Below are 20,611 nucleotides of genomic sequence, written 5' to 3' on the forward strand. Positions count from 1 at the left end.
GGCAGCCATAAATTATTGATATAGACAAAATGAGAACATGTGAAGGAACATGAGTTTCATCCTGTTGCCAAATAATAATCATAAAAAACTAGAAGAGATGCAAGAGACCAGAAGATTGTCAGAGGAATGTGACAAAGGAAGGCAAAAGACAGAGGGTGGGTGACACAAGGGACTCTACATTTGAGAAGAAGAAAAATCAAGCATTCAAGGGAACAGGAAGAAGGCAGCAGGAAATTCCTACATCATTTTCCTGACCCTTTGTCCTTTAGAAAAAAAAAAGCGAAAAAGAAGATCCTACAGGCTGATTATGGTGCACTTTACAATGAGTTAAGAATCATATGCTGTTTCATTTGTACTTTTCAGATGGATGAGATAACTATTCATACCTCATGTCTTCCAGCAGGTCGCATTCAGTTTGATTTTTAAAGTGCAGTCTTGTTAACTGGTCTGTGTTTGTATTCTTCAACTCCTGTGTCACTTTAACCTGGAGTGGGAAAAAAACAACAAATGTGAACAAAACATTTCAACTCGTTGACACCACAGTCAATTCAGAAAATACGTGGCCTTGTGGGTGTGGAAATCAGGGTTTCAAATTAAGGTTTGTTTTTCTTTCACGGACCACTATTGGATTGCACTGTTTGATAAACAATGCTTACTATATTCATTAAAGCTTTTAAAAATCATAAAACACATATATATGAAAGTCCTGTACACCTGATTGCATGTTTCGGATTATTATTTTAAGGAGATTCATGCTGCTTAGAGGAATTTTAACCATACTAGATGTGGGTGTGGTTTATCTTCCCACACCCACATACTGTTATTCTTAGATCACCAGATTCAGTCTTTATTGTTGAGCTAAAGTACCAGATTGCCATATTTTTTCACTTGAGTTACTGTATCTTTAAAACTAATTATCCATCATAAAAATGACAACAACCAAAAGTAGGGGCAATTAATAAATGATGAAATTTAGAGGGCTCTAATAATAATTGCAACAGCCAGGCGCTCAAGATCCACACTTTGTCTGTAAACGGTTTATTGTGATTAAATGTCATGGTTAGTGGACAACATGGCTAGTGACATGCTCGAGCACCGGGGTAGGTAACCCCCGGCTCCGGAGCCGCATGCGGTTCTTTGCGCCCTCTGATGCGGCTCAGTCATCATAGAGAGCAAGTAATTGCCTCCCCACGGACAGCCCCGCCATTTCCAGCACCTCTTTTAACACACCACATTCATCATACTCCATGGGGGAGCTACGACGAGGGCCGGTGGGATGTGTGGCAGGGAAGTACTTCCACGCAGCAGTCCCACTGCCCTCTACGCCGAGCTCTCCTATTTTAATGCACACACTGCACTATCCTCCCCACACAATCCCATCACGGTTCTAGAAAGTGGCTGGCCTGGCAGCCACAGTAATAGGGCGGTAGGTGGGTCCCATACTTTTCCATATGGCAGGGTTTGCGGGGCGAGGTCCACTCTTCGTCTGGGCTGTTGGTTGCGGGGGGTGGTCGGGGCTGCGGTCCTGTGGCGTAATGCTTCTGCTTTTCTCTCTTTTTTAACCGGGCATCCTCCTAAGGCCCCGGCACGGATTGCCAGCTCAATGCCGGTGGTTAGGTGGGGTGTCACCCCCTCCGGGTGGTGGTCCTGTCCTGCCCCGGGTGGTGGTCCTGTCCTGCCCCGGGCTTAGTGGGTGTGCCGTGTTGGTAAGGGGGATATGGCGGCTAGCGGTCCCGCTAGGCGGGCACAGGCACCTCCCCTCATCCATTGATCAAGGGCCGGTTAACGGGGTCAGGGATGGTCCGGGGGACCTCTTGTTATGTCACGATACGATACGATATGCGATACAAAGCTCACGATAACAGTGATCTCACGATATGGCGATACAACACTTATTGATACATTGGTCAGAAAAACATTCTAGGATATCCTACAAAACAACTAATAAACAGAAAAACGAACATTCTTCAACCCTCTGCTGCTGCAGGTTTATCACTAGCAGATGTCCAATCCATTTGAACTGAGAGGGTAGCAGTGAATAAACCCCTCCCACTTCAAACGGGGCCCCTCCCACTTCTATTGCTGTCAGTGGAAGCCAATGCCAGGCAACGAGGTAATTCTGGGCCATTTCAGGTCATAACCTGTTGACTTTCAGTCACTTCCTATTGATTTGGGAGCATTTTATGAGTGACTTCCTGGTGACTCAGAGTCACAGAACAGGAAGTGACCTGGGAATGAATAGGCAGTGACTCAAACTCACCAGGAAGTGACCTGTAAATGCCCCGAAAATCTGAAAGAGTGACTGCGAATGCTCTGGTTTTCAAACATTCGTTCGCCCTTTGTGGTCTTGATGTATTGGGTGTCGTTAATGTCAGCCATAGAGTTAAGTGAGACACTATTATGGTGAAAGATTTTGGTAGCAACTTGTTGGTTCCTTATTTTTTTAAACACTGACACCTTTTTAAAACGATATCTCAATTCTTGGGATGAGCTTATCGATAACCTTTTGAGTAGCAAAGTATCATGATATATCACCATTTTGATATTTTGTCACACCCCTATTGGCGGTAGCCTCTTTGTCGGAGCTGCGGGAGGAGGGGTGAGCCGCGCACTCCCCCCCAACCCCCCCGGTTGACTGGGGCAGTGCCAGGACCCCTGGGGTGGCTCCTGCACAGCAATGCACGCATGACTGGATGCAATTAGGCACACTCATGTAGAGAGATTGTCGGTGCCAGGATTAGCGGTCAGGTAGCATAGAATACGATGTCAACATATCCACAGTTACATGTGATTCATTTAATACTAGGGATGTCCCGATTGCATATTTTTGCATCCGAGTCCGAATCACCTCATTTTGAGAATCTGCCAATACCAAGTCCCGGTCCAATACCGGGAAAAAAGTATTTTTCTAAATATTTTATTTGAACAAAACTCGACTGACGCCGTCATTTTCCTTTTATTCCACAGTGTGGGGTAAGGCAGAGAGAGAGGCGAGTGGACACAGGCGCAGATTCATAGCTCGGACCGCGCTGTTTATTGGCATAAACTTCGGCAACTCCTCCTTCACAACATACATTTGAACATCAGTATCATATAATGAAAATAATATTCATTCATCTTATTCCCCAGTGCGGGGCACTGTGCCTTATGTTAAATTGTATGTTGTGAAGGTAAGACAGCTGATAATGGCTCCTAGCATAATAGTTTGTATATTGTGACTAAATATTGCCATTCAGTGTAATTGCTGAGCTAAACAAGTTGCTAAAATGCTTAAATAGAGTTTGACCAAAGTCTGAGTAAGTATTATGTGTATTTTTCATTTATATTTTGATTGTGCCAGTTTTCTTTGCATTGTTGGTTAACTGTGTGAGAATAGGCCTTCATTAATACAGAGTAAAGCCCTTTTTTGTGAACATTATTTTTTTGAGCGATATGAATATTATTGTTTGTTGTATTTATATATTTAAAGATTATATATATATATATACATACATACATATATATATATATATATATATATTAGGGCTGTCAAAATTATCGCATTAAATTAATCACGTTAAAATATTTGACGTAATTAACCCAGATGGCCCGCTCAGACAGATTTAAATGATAGTGCAGTGAAACGCTCACTTGTTGTGTCTATGGAGTTTTGCCGCCCTCTGTTGGCGCTTGGGTGCGACTGATTTTATAGGCTTCAGCTCCCATCAGCATTGTGTAATTACTCATTACTGACATCAATGGCGGGCTACTAGTTTATTTTTTGATTGAAAATTTTACAAATTTTATTAAAACGAAAACATTAAGAGGGGTTTTAATATAAAATTTCTATAACTTGTACTAACATTTTTTTTTTTTTTTTTTTTTTAAGAACTACGAGTCTTTCTATCCATGGATCGCTTTAACAGAATGTTAATAATGTTAATGCCATTTTGTTGATTTATTGTTATAATAAACAAATACAGTCCTTATGTACCGTATGTTGAATGTATATATCCATCTTGTGCCTTATCTTTCCATTCCAACAATAATTTACAGAAAAATATGGCATATTTTATAGATGGTTTGAACTGCGATTAATTGTGATTAATTACGATTAATTAATTTTTAAGCTGTAATTAACTCGATTAAAAATTTTAATCGTTTGACAGCCCTAATATATATATATATATATAATTTATTTATTTATTTATATATATATATATTTATATATATTTATATATATATATATACACACATATATATATTGGTTGTATTTTCGCTATATGATACTTATGTACAATTGTATGTTGTGAAGGAGGAGTTGCCTAAAGTTATGCCAATAAACGGCGCGGTCCGAGCTACGAATCTGAACGCCTGTGTCCACTCGCCTTCCTCTCTGCCTTACGCCCCACTGTGGAATAAAACAAAAACTACGGTGTCAGTCAAGGGACAAAACGCACTCATTGGCTTGATCTCTAATTCAAAACTCGCCATTTACACCTTCTGGCATATTTAAACCACTACCTTACATAACTAAAGAGTGACCTAGTGGAAACCAGCAGCGTGGCCATGTGACGTCACTGCTCTGCGACGTCAACAACAAAAGCAACTTACTAGTTAAAATGATTTTTAAAATTTTATTAAAACAAAAACATTACGAGGGGTTTTAATGTCAAATTATTATAACTCGTACTAACCTTTACCTTTGAATGTTTTTCTTTCCATAGCTCCATTTAAACAAGAATAAGACAGAAAAATGTTCCTTTTTATTAAATGATTCTTGGATGGTGATGGTGAGAGGCTGTGGCGCTGTCCCACCATAACCCCTTCCCGATTGCGCGGGGAAAAAAAGAACACAAAAAAAAGAAAGTCATTGATTTTAACGTACTGTGGTGCTTACGAGATTTAACATAGGAATTTGGCTTCCCTTTAGTAAAGAAAGTAATTAATTTTAATATATTGTGTTGCTTACATGATTTAACATATGAATTTGGCTTCCCTTAAGTAAGGAGAATCAGAATTCATTTGTATATACCGGTATCTTGGATAACAGAAGACTCACGCATGTCATGAGTTCACCAACTATGTAAAGCCATGGTGCCACTCGGAAGGTGTAAGCACAAGTCTTTGCACTATATTACGGTGCCACTCAGAAGGCCTTCTGAGCGGCACCCTGACTTTACATACACTGCTAGCCAAAAGTATTGGCACCCCTGCAAGTCTGTCAGATAATGCTCAATTTCTCCCAGAAAATGATTGCAATTAAAAATGCTTTGGTAGTAATATTTTGCTTCTGGTATCCATCAATGACTTTCTTACAATGCTCTGCTGGAATTTTAGACCATTCTTCTTTGCCTAACTGCTCCAGGTCTCCGAGATGTGATGGGTGCCTTCTCCAAACTGCCATTTTCAGATCTCTCCACAGGGGAGATATGGGATTCAGGTCTGGACTCATTGCTGGCCACTTTAGATGTCTCTAGTATTTTCCCTCAAACAATTTTCTAGTGCTTTTTCAAGTGTGTTTTGGGTCATTGTCCTGCTAGAAGACCCATGACCTCTGAGGGAGACTTTCTCTCACTGGCCCCTACATTATGGTGCAAAATTTGTTGGTAGTAATATTTTGCTTCTGGTATCCATCAATGAGTTTCTTACAATGCTCTGCTGGAATTTTAGACCATTCGTCTTTGGCTAACTGCTCCAGGTCTCTGAGATGTGATGGGTGCCTTCTCCAAACTGCCATTTTCAGATCTCTCCACAGGGGAGATATGGGATTCAGGTCTGGACTCATTGCTGGCCACTTTAGATGTCTCTAGTATTTTCCCTCAAACAATTTTCTAGTGCTTTTTCAAGTGTGTTTTGGGTCATTGTCCTGCTAGAAGACCCATGACCTGTGAGGGAGACTTTCTCTCACTGGCCCCTACATTATGGTGCAAAATTTGTTGGTAGTAATATTTTGCTTCTGGTATCCATCAATGAGTTTCTTACAATGCTCTGCTGGAATTTTAGACCATTCTACTTTGGCTAACTGCTCCAGGTCTCTGAGATGTGATGGGTGCCTTCTCCAAATTGCCATTTTCAGATCTCTCCACTGGGGAGATATGGGATTCAGGTCTGGACTCATTGCTGGCCACTTTAGATGTCTCTAGTATTTTCTCTCAAACAATTTTCTAGTGCTTTTTCAAGAGTGTTTTGGGTCATTGTCCTGCTAGAAGACCCATGACCTCTGAGGGAGACTTTCTCTCACTGGCCCCTACATTATGGTGCAAAATTTGTTGGTAGTATTCCGACTTCATAATGCCATGCACACAGTCAAGCAGCCCAGTGCCAGAGGCAGAAAAGCAACCCCAAACCATAAGGGAACATCCGCCATGTTTGACTTTGGGGTCAGTGTTTTTTTTTCCGGTAAACTCTATGTTGATGCCTTTTCCCAAAAAGCTCTACTTTTGTGTCATCTGACCAGAGAACATTCTTCCAAGTTTTGGAAAATTCCAGCCTGGCTTTTTTATGTCTCTGGGTCAGAAGCCAGGTCTTCCTGGGTATCCTAACATAGAGTCCCTTTTCATTCAGACGCCGACGGATAGTATGGGTTGACACTGTTGTAAGCTCAGACTGCAGGATAGCTTGAACTTGTTTGGATGTTAGTCGAGGTTCTTTATCCACCATCCGCACAATCTTTCGTTGAAATCTCTCGTCATTTTTTCTTTTCTGTCCACATCTAGGGAGGTTAGCCACAGTGCCATGAGCTTTACACTTATTGATGACACTGCGCACGGTGGACAAAGGAACATTCAGGTCTTTGGAGATGGACTTGTAGCCTTGAGATTGCCCATGCTTCTTCACAATTTTGCTTCTCAAGTTCTCAGACAGTTCTTTGGTCTTCTTTCTTTTCCCCATGCTTAATGTGGTACACACAAGGACACAGGACAGAGGTTGAGTCAACCTTAATCCATTTTAACTGGTTGCAAGTGTGATTTAGTTTTTGCCACCGCCTGTTATGTGCCACAGGTAAGTAACAGGTGCTGTTAATTACAAAAATTAGAGAAGCATCATGATTTTTAAAGGGTGCCAATTCTTTTGTCCGGCCCATTTTTGGGAGTTTTGTGTAAAATGATAATGATTCAATTTTTTTTCCCCATTCTCGTTTCTGTTTTTTCATTACAAGAAAAATAAACGAAGATATGATTACCAAAGCATTTTCAATTGCAATCATTTTCTGGGAGAAATTGAGCATTTTGTGACAGAATTGCAGGGGTGCCAATACTTTTGGCCAGCAGTGTAGTTGGGGAACTCATGTTGTGTGTGAGTGTTCTGTGAGTAAAGGTGCAGTAAAAACAATCATAGCTTGTTCTGCTTACTAAAGGGAAGCTAAACTCCCTTGTTAAATCTCATTAGCACCACAGTGTATACTTGTATACGACCCCAGGCTAACATATTTGTTTCAGATGTCAAAAAGTATCATGGTCACCTTTGAAAAATATATACATTTATTTTATTATGTAAAGTTTTTTTTATTTTTAATCGGGTATACACACATGCTAGCACACACAAACACGCACACACACCTTCCTGTCAATGCACAGGCAATCACTATGAAGGTCATTGTGCATATTGTCTGGTGAATTCTGCTGGCTATTCACCGCATTAACAGGGGACAAAATCCTGACTCTTCTAGACAAAACATACAAACAAATACACCGGCCTGTATACACGCACACCCTGCTGAGCCTGTCTCTCATCTGCTGCGTCTTTGAAGATAAGGAGGGCGAGGTTCATGGCTTTATCAGAGACTTGTTAATTTCTTCTCTCTATCATTCACTGTAAAGCACATGATGCTATGGAAGGGAGGAAGGGCGAGCAATGGCAGAGACGGAGTGAAAGAGGTGCGACTGAAGGCAGGCTGGGCATAAAAGCTTAGTAGGGAAGAAAATGGCAGGTGTGCTAGTACAATAAGAACAGAGAGAGACACAGACAGAGAGAAAATACTGCAGCAAATAAGAGATGCTAAGTGAGAATATGAAAGTCAAATACAACAAAATAAAACTGAGAAAAAAAAAACCTTTTATCATACTGTAAGCAGTAGATATAAAAAGCAATGTAAAAAGGTCATGCAAAGGGAAAAGTGTGACTACAGTGTGAACGAGTGGCTCCTAAGGACATGAGCAATCCATTTCATGATGCTGGTTGACCCCCTTACATCTTTAAGTTAAAGACACAATTTTCCCCAAATGAAATAATGAAAGAGATAGTCATAAGATCTTTATTAACTGTACGGGACATCGTGTCAATAACAGTTAAAGAGCTTAGTTGTCAGACAACCACAAAATGAAGTAAACCACCAGTAAACTGTAAAAACAAATTGTGAATACTCCATCTCTACTTGATTAAAAACATTTCAGAGAAGTTAAACATCATAAGAAAACACTTTACATCTACTCCGAGAACAAGTGCCAACTCATATTGACTAATAACATCATGGTGCCTGTAGGCTCCAGGTATTGCCACAGGATCCCATGAGTAGCTCATGGGACTGTTCTGAAAAAAAGACATCTTGCTTAAATAGGAATGTTGTAAAAGTCATCATTTCAAATTGTAACAGAGATTTATAGAAATAAAGTGTTGAGTATTGATATTCAACTGTTTCTTAGCTGATTGAAATCTATTTTCACAGGAACAGTTAGGTAACAGTAATAGGAAATGTCTGTGCATTTCAGTGTATGTACATTGACAACATAGTTTACAGTAAATGTCTGCACTTTCACTTGTGTTTTCAAGTATGAAAACAAACTGATGGTTGTGTGAAAGTTGAGTCTATTTTTGACACGTCACAGTCACCTGGGATAGGCTTCAGTTCCTCCCAATCCCTAAAAGTGGTATAGAAATGGGATGAAAGGACATGTCCATCAATCCATCTTCTCCTGCTTACTGGAGGTCGTATCGCGGGGTAGCAGCTTCAGCAGGGAAGCACAGATTTCCAAGCTTCAGCAGGGAAGCACAGACCTCCATCTCCCAAGTCACTTCATATAGTTCTTCCGGGGGGATCCCAAGCTGTTTCCAGGCCAGCCGGGAGACATAGGCTAGGTTCATACTACAGGTCTTAATGCATGAATCCGATTTTTTCGTGTTTTTACGACTCGAGTGTGGCATTAACTTGACGGTCTGAATGGGATAAGTCGCATAGAAGTGGACCATTTCAAATCCGATCTGAGTCACTTTCGTATGTGGTTCAAATCCGATCTGGGCCACATTTTTTCAGAAGGTGACTGGAGGTCTGAACTGTCAAGACTCCCAAATCGGAAGTCATGCAGCAATTACGTCAGCAAAGAGCAAGAGGCACGGAGGACGGCAGCCATGTAGGCATTAGCGCCTAGCTTGAACTCTTCTTTTCAGCACGAAGCGGACTTGACCACAGTCAAAAAAAAAAAAGTAAAATGAAGAAAATAATAAGCCTTACAATTTTCGATTTTCATTCTGTGCGCCGAATGAGCAATATTTCATTATTGCACACATGGCCGAGTTGGGACAAACTGACGCACACACGAACCTTGACGTGTGTGCGTGTATGCGTTCTATCAGTCCATATAAAGTTTGAATATAAGACTAAACGGGGATTATTAATGTCTGTTATTTGTGTCCTCTTTTTGGAAATCAAAATATGATCACTCTGGAATGACATACAGCTAGCATGTTTAAATTGTTTTGATGCTTCTGCGCATGCGGGTCTCTTTGCTGAAAGCATCTCGGACTGCGAATTAGTGCGCATGTGTGATACTTCAGCGGTCTCAATGGACAAAAAAACGCCAAAAAAACAGATATGGCAAAAAAATCGGATTTGTGCATTAAGACCTGTAGTATGAACCTAGCCTTAAGCCTGAGTTACACTCCTGCATTGCAGTGACGGCGAAGTGATTACGGCATCAATGAGGATTCGATAGTTCTGCGGTGAGGGAACGCGTTGCTCTGTAATTCACCGCCAAGCCACTAGAGGGGTGTGGCGTTATGTTTGTACGGTCTTTGGGCATGCTTGTTGACTTCCACTAGTCTAGTTTAACGGAGAAAAAATAAACAATGCAAGATGGAACGCTTGAATGTAAATCTTCTGCTCATCAACATTGAATAAATGTTGATCATTCAAATGTTGAGGGGCAGGCGACGCAGAACACGATTTCGAGGCGGTCCTGCCGACTTTTGATGCTAAATTAATATAGAAATAGACCGAATTAATAATTTTAGTCTTAGGTCATCATTGTAAGTTTAAAGCTGTTGAAGCATTTTTAAAAATTACCTTTCATAATCTACGTGCTTTTAAAAAAAGTATATCAGCTTAGGATATCGGCAATCAACTGACCTTTTTTTTTTTTTAGACATCGACATTTGAAAATCCCATATCGGTCAAGCTCTAGCCCATTCTATTTTGACTGAGAGAGGATGGCAGCGAATGTCAAAATCGGTTGGACGTCTAGTACTGTCAATGGCACTGAAATGTAAGCATTCAGTCAGTCCTCTCAGTTTAAATAAATTGGGCGTCCATCGTTGTTAACGGCAGGCAATGAGTTCATCGCAAGGGTAATTTTCTTGTAACTTGTCCTCATTTGGTTTGCTGGAGAGCTGGAGTCTATCAAAAGTAGTGCTGCAACGATTAATCGGATTAACTTTGGTAATTCAATTTTTAAAAAATTTCGAATCAAATTTTGCTACTTCGAGGATTTGTTTAAATAGTGGCGTAGTTTTATTGATTTGGGTGGATACTCTGTCCTCTAATGCAAAGAGTGAATATGCCATAACATGGCTGGATCCATCTGCTCCCTGTTAAGACCAACATAAAGTTGTAAGTCTTTGTTTGAGCTAACATATGCTTATGCATTCGTAATTTAGTTTAGAGGTATATTTAGCTTTTTTTGTTGTTGTTGTTGGAATATGTGTTTAAACGATTTGTTTTTAAAAAAAAAAAAAAAACATGAGCATTCTATTATAGCATTCTATTTAAGCTTTTGCCATGCAAGTTAGCTAAATAAGCCAATTGTTCTTTTGTTGTACTTCAAACTAGAAATCGACCGATATGGGTTTGTCAGGACCGATACCGATTATTAGTAGATAGAAGGGCCGATAACTCATTTCTATAGCCGATATTCATTTGTATAAAAGTGTAAAAATTGGCATTAAGAAATTGAATAATGCAAACACTGAACTTCATTGAAATGCCTTAAGCATGTTTATTGTATCACACAAATAGAAAATAATACTGGTAGCGCCACAAGTGTCTGAGGCGCAATACAAGTGTAACTCCACTTACCATTACTATTTAACCAATCAGAGGACGGAGGAATACTAGTGCAGGAGACAGCAGGCAGGAGAGAGGTGTCTGAGCCGAAAACGCAGATAGTGATATAGGTCAAATGTCCAAATATCGGCGCTGATAAGCTCTACTTCAAACCTCATTATTTACCTTTTTTATACCGTTTAAGGCTAAGCTCAGGTATATTAATTATTGTTCTTGTGATATGAAAGTGCAATTCAGCAAAGTATGAAAAAAAAACAGTTATTTTGTATTCGCATCTAATGCTTCTTTGAAAATGCAATCTTAGCAAGCCTTTGTTTTACATCTGCCAAAATTTATTGTGTAACACATCAAATGTTTCTAATGCGATTATTCTATTAAAATTTCAATTGCTGCAAACTGATTTAATTTTCCTTTTTATTTTGGTTACATTCTGCAAGTGTTGATGTCATGAGCAGCTGATAAGTCAGAAAACCACACAGACGTCTGACATTGTCATTTCGTAGCTTAGCTTGCTGTCTACTTAGGACTTAGCTCCAACGTCTTGGTGAGGACAGTGCAATGATGAACAGTACATGTTTTTGGATAGTTATTTTGAGATTTAGGGGTGCTTAAAGGGCTAATTCCGACTTACGCGGAAATTCGAATTACGTTGCCAGCGTAGGGACAGAACTCGTTCATAACCCGTGGACTACCTATAATTGATAGATTAATCAGTTACTTGAATAATCGATAGCTGCAGCCCTAAACAAGAGGTCAAACCAGGACTAGCCGCCAACTAACTGCCGGGTACTTACTCGCAGTCATATTTTATCAAATTGTGTGAATGAGGTTTTCTCATTGTGTAAACATCAGCGCTGAAACATCAACAAAACACTTAAAGCAACACGAGGTAACTTTTCTTCCTTTAAAAATATTTTCATAATCATTTGTGATGACAACTAGTTCAATGACACTTCTTTTCATCTTGAGGGGGTCTGCATCACTTTCACCGGCCTAAAGCTAGGTTCATACCGCAGGTCTTAATGCACAAATCCAATTTTTTCGTGTTTTGTTGATGAAGTTGATGGTCTGAACGTGACAAGTCACTTAGAAGTAGACCATTTCAAATTCGATCTGGGTCACTTTCGTATGTTGTTTAAATCAGATCTGGGCCACATTTTCACAGAATGTGGCTGCGGTCAGAACTGTCAAATCTCCCAAATCGGAATTCATGCAGCAACTACGTACGTCAGCAAAGAGCGATAGGCACAGAGGACAACAACAATGGAGCTGTACATTGCCATCAGCGCCTACCTTGTATTTGGCTTTTTGGGATGAGACAGGCTTGACAACAGTCATATAAAAAATAAAAGGAGGTTGGGGGGCATGCCTGAGAATGCTCGGTTTTCGTTCTGTGTTCTAAATGAGCAGTACTCCACTTCAATATTGCTTACATGCCGGAGAGTCGGGGCAAACTGACCGTATGTGTGTGCGTGCATGCACGATTCACACACACATACTGTGCATGCGTTCTATAAATCTATATAAACTTTGAATATAAGACTACCGGTAAATGGGAATCATTTATGTCTGTTATTTGTGTCCTCTTTTTGGAAATAAAAATATGATCACCCTAGAATGATGCAAAGACCGCATGTGTAGTCATTTGCTTTGATGCTTTTACACATGCGGGTCAGTTTGCTCAGCGCGTGTCGGACTGCGAGTTAGTGCGCAGGCGTAATACTTGAACGTGCTTAATGGACAGAGGCAGTCTGAACGGGCACGCCAAAAAAACAGATATGACATAAAATCGGAATTGTGCATTAAGACCCACAATATGAACTTAGCCTAATTAACTTTGAGGAGGGTGGCAGGAACCCTGCCAAACAAAAAAAACTACAAATTTGCTGACTGCTTAATGGCATACATCACTTCCCCCTTTCCCCATTCATTGTAAAGACAGAAGTCGATGTAAATATCAGAGCATCAAAAGAGACAAAAAGTTTTGTCTGAGGAGGAAAAAAAAAAGGGGGGGGATCCTACCAGGATATACAGAATAAGCATCGGCCCGGCTTCTACTCGCTGACGTGACGCCCTGACGAGTTCGGGTTGGGTGGTGGTGGTGGTGGTGGTGGGGGGGGGGGGGGGGGGTAGCCACACAAAGCTACACGGTTGCTAACTGTCAGAGGTGAGCACACGAACCCGCTTGTACTGCTTAGCCTTTATTGTTGTTGTTTTTGAGCTGTCAATAGTTAGCGCCGAGCGCTAAGCTAATTAGCTAATTCACTAACTTGTATTTCATATACAGAACATGTAAAACCTCCGACCTTCCGTACCAAAGTCACCATGATTAAGTACAACGGTAACACTATAAACATGCGAAATAGAACAGAAATCTGTAAAAACAAAGTATATTGGTTAAAAGAAGTCTTATTTCTAAAGACACTTTGTTTCCAGAAACTGTGGAATTCATTCCACCTGTGTAAATGTTATTGTATTGTTGAGAGCAATAGGTACTCCCTTTAAAATGTTTAATGTTTTTGCACTTTCTTGTAAAAATAAATAAATAAAAAAGCAGCTTATAGGCATCTTTTTGTTGTATGGGCATGTTTCCATCGTTCCTGTTGAATCATTAGGATATTTTAAATAAATAATGGACAATGTGTTTGTCTACTTTATCAATTAGCAATGTACGATGCATCTATAATCGTGATAACCGTGATCACCGTCAATACCGTGATCATTCTTCACGAATCGAATCGTAGCCCCCTGAATTGTAATCAAATCGAATCGTGGGGTGCCTAAGATGGCATACCCCTAAAAACACTACCGCTTTTGTCCACCGGCCTCGCTAAAATCGACCAAAACTGAGTTACCTAATGTTGCTTTAAATGGCTGCATGGGTGCCACTGGGAGAAAAAATTCTGTAAAAAATGTAGCGTTGAAATGAATCTGTCCGCCACACTGCCACATACGCGGAGATGGGGGGGGGGGGGGGGCATAGCCCACCTTGGTGGCCTAAAATGTCACTGCATACACTTGACTTTCCAATATATGAATTTAAAATTATGACTTTGCTGGTAAAATGTTATATGTCTATAAAAGTTGTAAAGCAATAAAACCAACAACAAAAATGAATGAAATGAACAAAAAATATATTTTTTAGGGCTGTCAAAATCATCGCGTTAACGGGCGGTAATTAATTTTTAAAATTAATCACGTTAAAATATTTGACGCAATTAATGCACATGTCCCGCTCAGACAGATTTAAATGACAGTAGAGTGAAATGCCCACTTGTTAATTGTGTTTTATGGAGTTTTGCCGCCCTCTGCTGGCGCTTGGGTGCGACTGATTTTAAAGGCTTCAGCACCCATGAGCATTGTGTAAGTAATTATTGACATCAACAATGGCGGGCTACTAGTTTATTTTTTGATTGAAAATGTTACAAATTTTATTAAAACGAAAACATTAAGAGGGGTTTTAATATAAAATTTCTATAACTTGTACTAACATTTATCTTTTAAGAACTACAAATCTTTCTATCCATGGATCGCTTTAACAGAATGTTAATAATGTTATTGCCATCTTGTTGATTTATTGTTATAATAAACAAATAAAGTCCTTATGTACCGTATGTTGAATGTATATATCCATCTTGTGTCTTATCTTTCCATTCCAACAATTTATTTTACAGAATATATATATAATTTACAGAAAAATATGGCATATTTTATAGATGGTTTGAATTGCGATTAATTGCGATTAATTAATTTTAGGCTGTAATTAACTCGATTAAAAATTTTAATCGTTTGACAGCCCTAATATTTTTATAATGGGTCAAAATTATTTTTCAAACAGATCATGTGACTAGCACCCTAGAGACAGTCATTTGCTTTACTTAGCCCAACAAAAAAACACATGAGGACAGAAGAGGCAAGATGGGCACGTAATTTTTTTAAACCTAAGCTTTCAAAAGCGACAACAACTACTGAGCTAGAACCAAGGATTGAAGATGTGGACCATGAAACGCGGGAGAGCACCGCCAAAATGGTGAGCGGAGTTTCAGTTTGCTCCACTAAAGACGTGAACCCTCAAAAATGATGGGAAACAAACAAGAAAAAAAAAAAAAAAAAACGCTCATTTCCAACGTATTATTCTGAATGTTTTTGGCTGGAATATTCAGTCAAAACAGATGCGACGTCTATTTCTCCACAAGGTAAGACAGAAAAACGCGCACGCTCACACACACGCACGCGCACACACACAGCTGGGATGCCTGTGAGAACAAGCATGGGCAAAGCTACTATCTGAGCATACATCTTGTCAATTAATTTTATTGCTGACACTGCGTTTTGGGGTCATTAACATTTTTTTTTCATCACAAAAGTCAAACTCTGCCTATGCATTGCCATTCTACAAAATATCCTTCAAACACATCATTTCCACAGAAAAGTATGATTAGGACAAAATGGAAAAAGGCAGCGGCCAATCAATATTGTAATCACAAGGCTATATTTTCTCACAGTCTCAGGAGCCTTCGTGGTGATGTGTTTTACAGACGTGACATGACATGTTGAGGGAGTGTAGGAACTCACAGCACAAGTGGCACATTGGGAATATGTTGTAATTAAGAGGAAACTGTGCACTGGTTCACACCAAGGTAATTGCCTCTCATGCAGCTATTTCAGGACAACACACATACGCACAGAGTACCAATCATAATAGGGACTTAGAAGTAAAGATGCGCGATAATATCGGTTACCGCTAATTATCGGCCGATAATGGCAATTATGACGTCACACAGATAATCTAGATTAAAAAAGATTAAACCGATAATGCAATCCGATAATTATATACTTGATTTAGCCTCATAATGTGCGCAAACGAAGCAGTTTTGTCCACTTCTCCACTGCCGCCGCCTCAACCCCTCCTCTCTCTGAAGCCCCTGAGGGAGGAGGGGTTGAGGAGTATGGCGTCATCGAGGAGCCGGAGTTACACGACAGATTTGAGGCAATATTATGGTGGATCTCAATTTTCCATGTGGTAAACAAACATCGCTCTCGCCATCTGCAAAACACGCACTGCAGAAGTTCCTCGAGGCAGAAAGAAAGCGTCCTCATTCAACACCACTAACCGAGCAGCCATTTAAAACTGCATCACAAAGATTTTTGGAACGAATACGAGGCTGCTGCTAGCGCGAATGCTACATCTAAACACACAAACTAAGCTAAACTACGGGGCTTGTGACGATAGAGAGACGCTGCGGTCTTCCCTGAGTCGGATTGTTTAGGAATGCAGCCCAAAGCTGGTGATTAACGCCATCTAAGGCTAAACACCGGCAAGGAGACCGATAGTCGACAAGTAGCCGTCTTCCGACGGAGCCCGCCACTCTAGCCGGTCCGGCAGGCCGTCGGCGGGGCAGGCAAGCGGGCCGAGCCCAATTGCCCGGTGGCGGAACCTCCGGCGAACACCCCGGTTTCTCGAGCGTTCCCGCACGGCGTGCAGGAAGCGAGGCGCGTGCCTCCGTCCAGAGCAGAGCCATGCCCCGTATGCACCGCGGCGAGACGGCCGGGGCGGGCGGATATAACATCGGTACAAACGTAGCTGCCGCCGCCACTCATCTCCGGTTCAACTCACCGTGCACTATTGCGGCCGGACGGACTGAAGGGCACAGGCGGGAGGGGATGCCGGACGAGAGACGTTTTTTTTACCCAAGCGACCGGAGAGCCCGAGGCCCGGATAAAAAAATAATGCAGTTTACACGACCACCATTCTTCGTGAAAAACATGCTGATTACAAGAGTTTCACCACGGACATTTGGACAAGTGATGTCAAGTAAGCGCAGTGGTTAGATGATAATTGTAACATGCACCAAACCACTCATAAGAAGTCAGCCAGTCAGTAATGCATTCAGTACGCTGTAAATTTATGCCTTCTTAATCAGATCATTCTTCTTATATCTAGTCAAATAATTTCCCCATCTTGTTTTGAGTGTTAAAGACTAATTAACAGATGAATGCTCCAGACTTTTCCACTTACTTGAAGTAAATATTGCCATTTGGTTTTATTAAGCCCATACATCTAAAAAAAAATGGTCATTTTCCACCTAAATCAAGAAAAAATCGCTTTAAAATAATGTTTTGAACCATACATATTCTTGAACATTTTTGAACATTTCTGACGTTTTTTTTTTTTAGGATTAAGTATAATAATTTATTGCTTAAAATTAGGCTGTTACCTTATTTTCAGCTAGCTATTTTTCTCCAAGAAATCTGAGTGAAATATACTTGAAGTGCTGGCAGATAATTTCACTTATTTCCAGATTTTTTTTTTATTTTTTTTTTAAATTTACTTATTTCTAGATTTACACTGAAAACAAGGGAATTTAACTAGTTTTAAGGAGGTGTGCTTTTGCAGTGTAGTAATGTTATATGTTAGGAACAATGTTGGGCACGTTACTTTAAAAAAGTAAATAGTTATAGTTTCTCACTACTTCGTCCAAAAAGTAACTGTTAGTAACTGAATTACTCTATAGTAAAAGTAACTCGTTACCAGGGAAAGTAACTATTTCCGTTACTTTAAAAAAAAGTTGTTGTATGTCAAGGAATTTGAAATTTTGTGAGCAGTATTCGAGTCAGTTGAATAGAGAAGAACAGAGGTAGTTGTGTAATAGAACCTTGTAATATTCATTGCACCTCACCAGCAACAGATTTATCCTACACTTGAAGTGCAACAAAAATAAACAGATTTGAATTGCTTACCACAGATGCCGACAAAAGCTTTGCCCCGGGACATAAATTACACTTTACATGCACGTTCTTTCCTTTAATTTCGACCAACTTGAAATAGTGTTTATACCTCCACCTCGTAAAGGACAAATTTTCCTCTGAATGCTCTGCCATGATATCCCTCTGCATCTGTTTTGCGTGTGTGTGTTTGCCACATGCGCTGTTCCGGTTTGTGTGTAAAAACACCAGCTCTGAAATATTTTTTAAATTTTTTTATTTTTTCTCCGGCTCTGAAGTACATGCGCTATTAGGCTTGAGCGCTTACGTCCAGAATGGGGGATCACGTGAGATTTGACAACAACGCAGCCATATTGGAAGCAGGTCTGGCTCGCGGGACATTAAACTTTTACTTGCCAGTTCGATAAAGAGACAAACCCGTTACTAAGGCGGAGAACAGATATGTGATCAAACTTAAGGATGTGAACAATGTTGACCCTTACGAGCAAGCCGAAGACAAATGGAGTAAAGATGTCGACGGGCTTCCACAATTACGTAAAATGGACATTCTTCTGTATTTATTGTTTGGTGTATGTTACTAAACTCATCAGCGATTCCGAAATTACAAACCGCTACAAAGCTACGAACAGTTTTGCTGCGGATGGGTGCAGGAACTGCACATTGTGACCGTATCAAACAGCAACTTCATCGTTCTTGCAAAGGTAGGCTATGTGTGTTTACTATTGCCATGAACCTGAACGCACCCAAAGTCTTGAATGACAAATAAACAGGGCAGAGTAGGCTCGCTACGGCTGGTAGTTCCTCCAGTTTATTCAAAGTAAGTAACGCACTGCTTTTGACCATCAGTAACGGTAACGGCGTTGTAACGGCGGAAAAAATAATTAGTTAGATTACCCCGTTACTAAAAAAATAACGCCGTTATGTAAAGGCGCTATTTATAACGACATTATTCCCAACACTGGTTAGGAATGGCTTACTTTTAAACGCATTTTTGTGCAGCTTAGGTATTTACTCTGTAAGTAATTGTTACCAAAAGTTTACCATTACACAATGTCAGACAATCTGTCTTTATTTAGATGCTTGAATTTACTACTTGTTCACATTTGATGTTGAAAAAAGGAGCAATAAATTATATTTTTGCACAGTAATATTTTCTCTTGGGTATACTTTAAAATTTTACATGAATCTTTTAATGGAATTATCAGCTTGACATTATCGGTTATCGGTTGGAACGAGGAGGAAATTATCGGTTATTGGTATCGGTTGAAAAATGTATCATCCTGCATCACTACTTAGAAGTGATCTCAGCAACCCTTGCTGAATCGATACAGCAGTCTAGTGTGTGTGCGTGTGTGCATCAGTTGCATTACTATGTGTGACCCTGGGCAGACTGAAGGTCTTCCCCCCAAGACAACAAGCATCATCATCCAAGTATGTTGAGCCACTGCTGCAGTCTTTGACAGTACATTATAGCTACAGTGGCTGACAACACATTGATGGAGACACAGCTAGCTAGCATCACGTTATGTGCTTGCTAACGTCACAGAAACGGCATGAATGTGAGATATATGATATTTTAGAATGTCACATTGTATGTTGGGGGTGTGGGGTTGTAAAAACAATGCGTCACATGTGCATAGTAACGCGGCGTGTCGTTGTGTATTAGGAACAATTACGAACCATCCGAATAAAGGTTGTCATCTTGACGAGTGGACAGATGTACCATCTATTCTCCATCAGGTCATTAAGGTTAAAATTACTAAGCGATGACACGCCACTGATATAAGCAAGCAAAAATGCCCTTTCTGAATTGTGTTTGCATTTTCAAACAGGATTCTTTGTGTGCGGTTATCTAGACAATTAAAATGATGTTACTACTGTACATTGTTTTCCATTCGTCATTGTCTTAGTCAGGCTCTGAAGAAACATCAATAACGGGCTGTGGAAATATCTCACCTTCCTCGGCGGCGGCTGCATTTTGGAGTATTGACATGAATGGTATTTCCCCAGTAAAATGTATTGTAATCCAAAGAAAGAGAGCGGATATTTCGTCCTCCAATGACCATTAAAAAAAAAAAAAAAAAAAACTGACAGTAATCCTCCCGTCCACGCGACAGGGAGGAAAGACAGGGGGAGTTAGATTTGTACTCCGGCGGCCATGATTGATGGCAAACGGGCTGGTTTATACCAAGCGGAAAGTGAGGCTGCGAGGAGAGTGTGAGCACTTTTGTGTTGCTTGCTGCCACTGCTGGATGACAGGGGAGTACAGTACTGTACTGATCTGAGATGGGGAGGGGAGCGGAAAAGGCAGAGGGGAGGAAAGGTGAAAAACAACGGGGAACCCCTTCAGCTGCTAAGGGCAATGGCTCCCCCAAGTGGCGATATACGGTAAAGCCTCGAGAATGGGGAAGAAAGGCGGAGAAAAAGATTTTTCCCATCCGATTACTAATTTCCTACTGTTCACCCTCTGATTTCGCAACACTCAGACAACACTTATTGTATTTCATGTGATTTCTGAGTTCATACTCGTCTCCCACTCAAGGAGGACAACCCGCTGCAAGTGACAGTGAGTTTACTCAGCTTAGCTTGACTCTGCTGCAGAGGCAGAGAGCTGCATGGCAACAAGGC

At 40.5% G+C, this 20,611-nt stretch overlaps 1 protein-coding gene across 2 annotated transcripts in view; it reads right to left on the reverse strand.

Annotated features, from left to right (window-relative positions):
• Positions 1 to 20,229, reverse strand: part of LOC130917463 (F-BAR and double SH3 domains protein 2-like) — a 127,390-nt gene extending 107,161 nt beyond the window's left edge. For both annotated transcript variants that reach the window (XM_057838895.1, XM_057838894.1), the window contains exons 1-2: positions 19,940 to 20,229; positions 387 to 484 (exon numbers count right to left, since the gene is read on the reverse strand). In XM_057838895.1, coding sequence (XP_057694878.1) covers positions 387 to 484; positions 19,940 to 19,960 — 119 coding nt within the window. In that variant the 5' untranslated portion in view covers positions 19,961 to 20,229. The remainder of the gene's footprint in view (positions 1 to 386; positions 485 to 19,939) is intronic.
• Between the last annotated feature and the right edge of the window lie 382 nt (positions 20,230 to 20,611).

Source organism: Corythoichthys intestinalis, chromosome 6, assembly GCF_030265065.1.
Source record: "Corythoichthys intestinalis isolate RoL2023-P3 chromosome 6, ASM3026506v1, whole genome shotgun sequence".
Taxonomy (NCBI): domain Eukaryota; kingdom Metazoa; phylum Chordata; class Actinopteri; order Syngnathiformes; family Syngnathidae; genus Corythoichthys; species Corythoichthys intestinalis.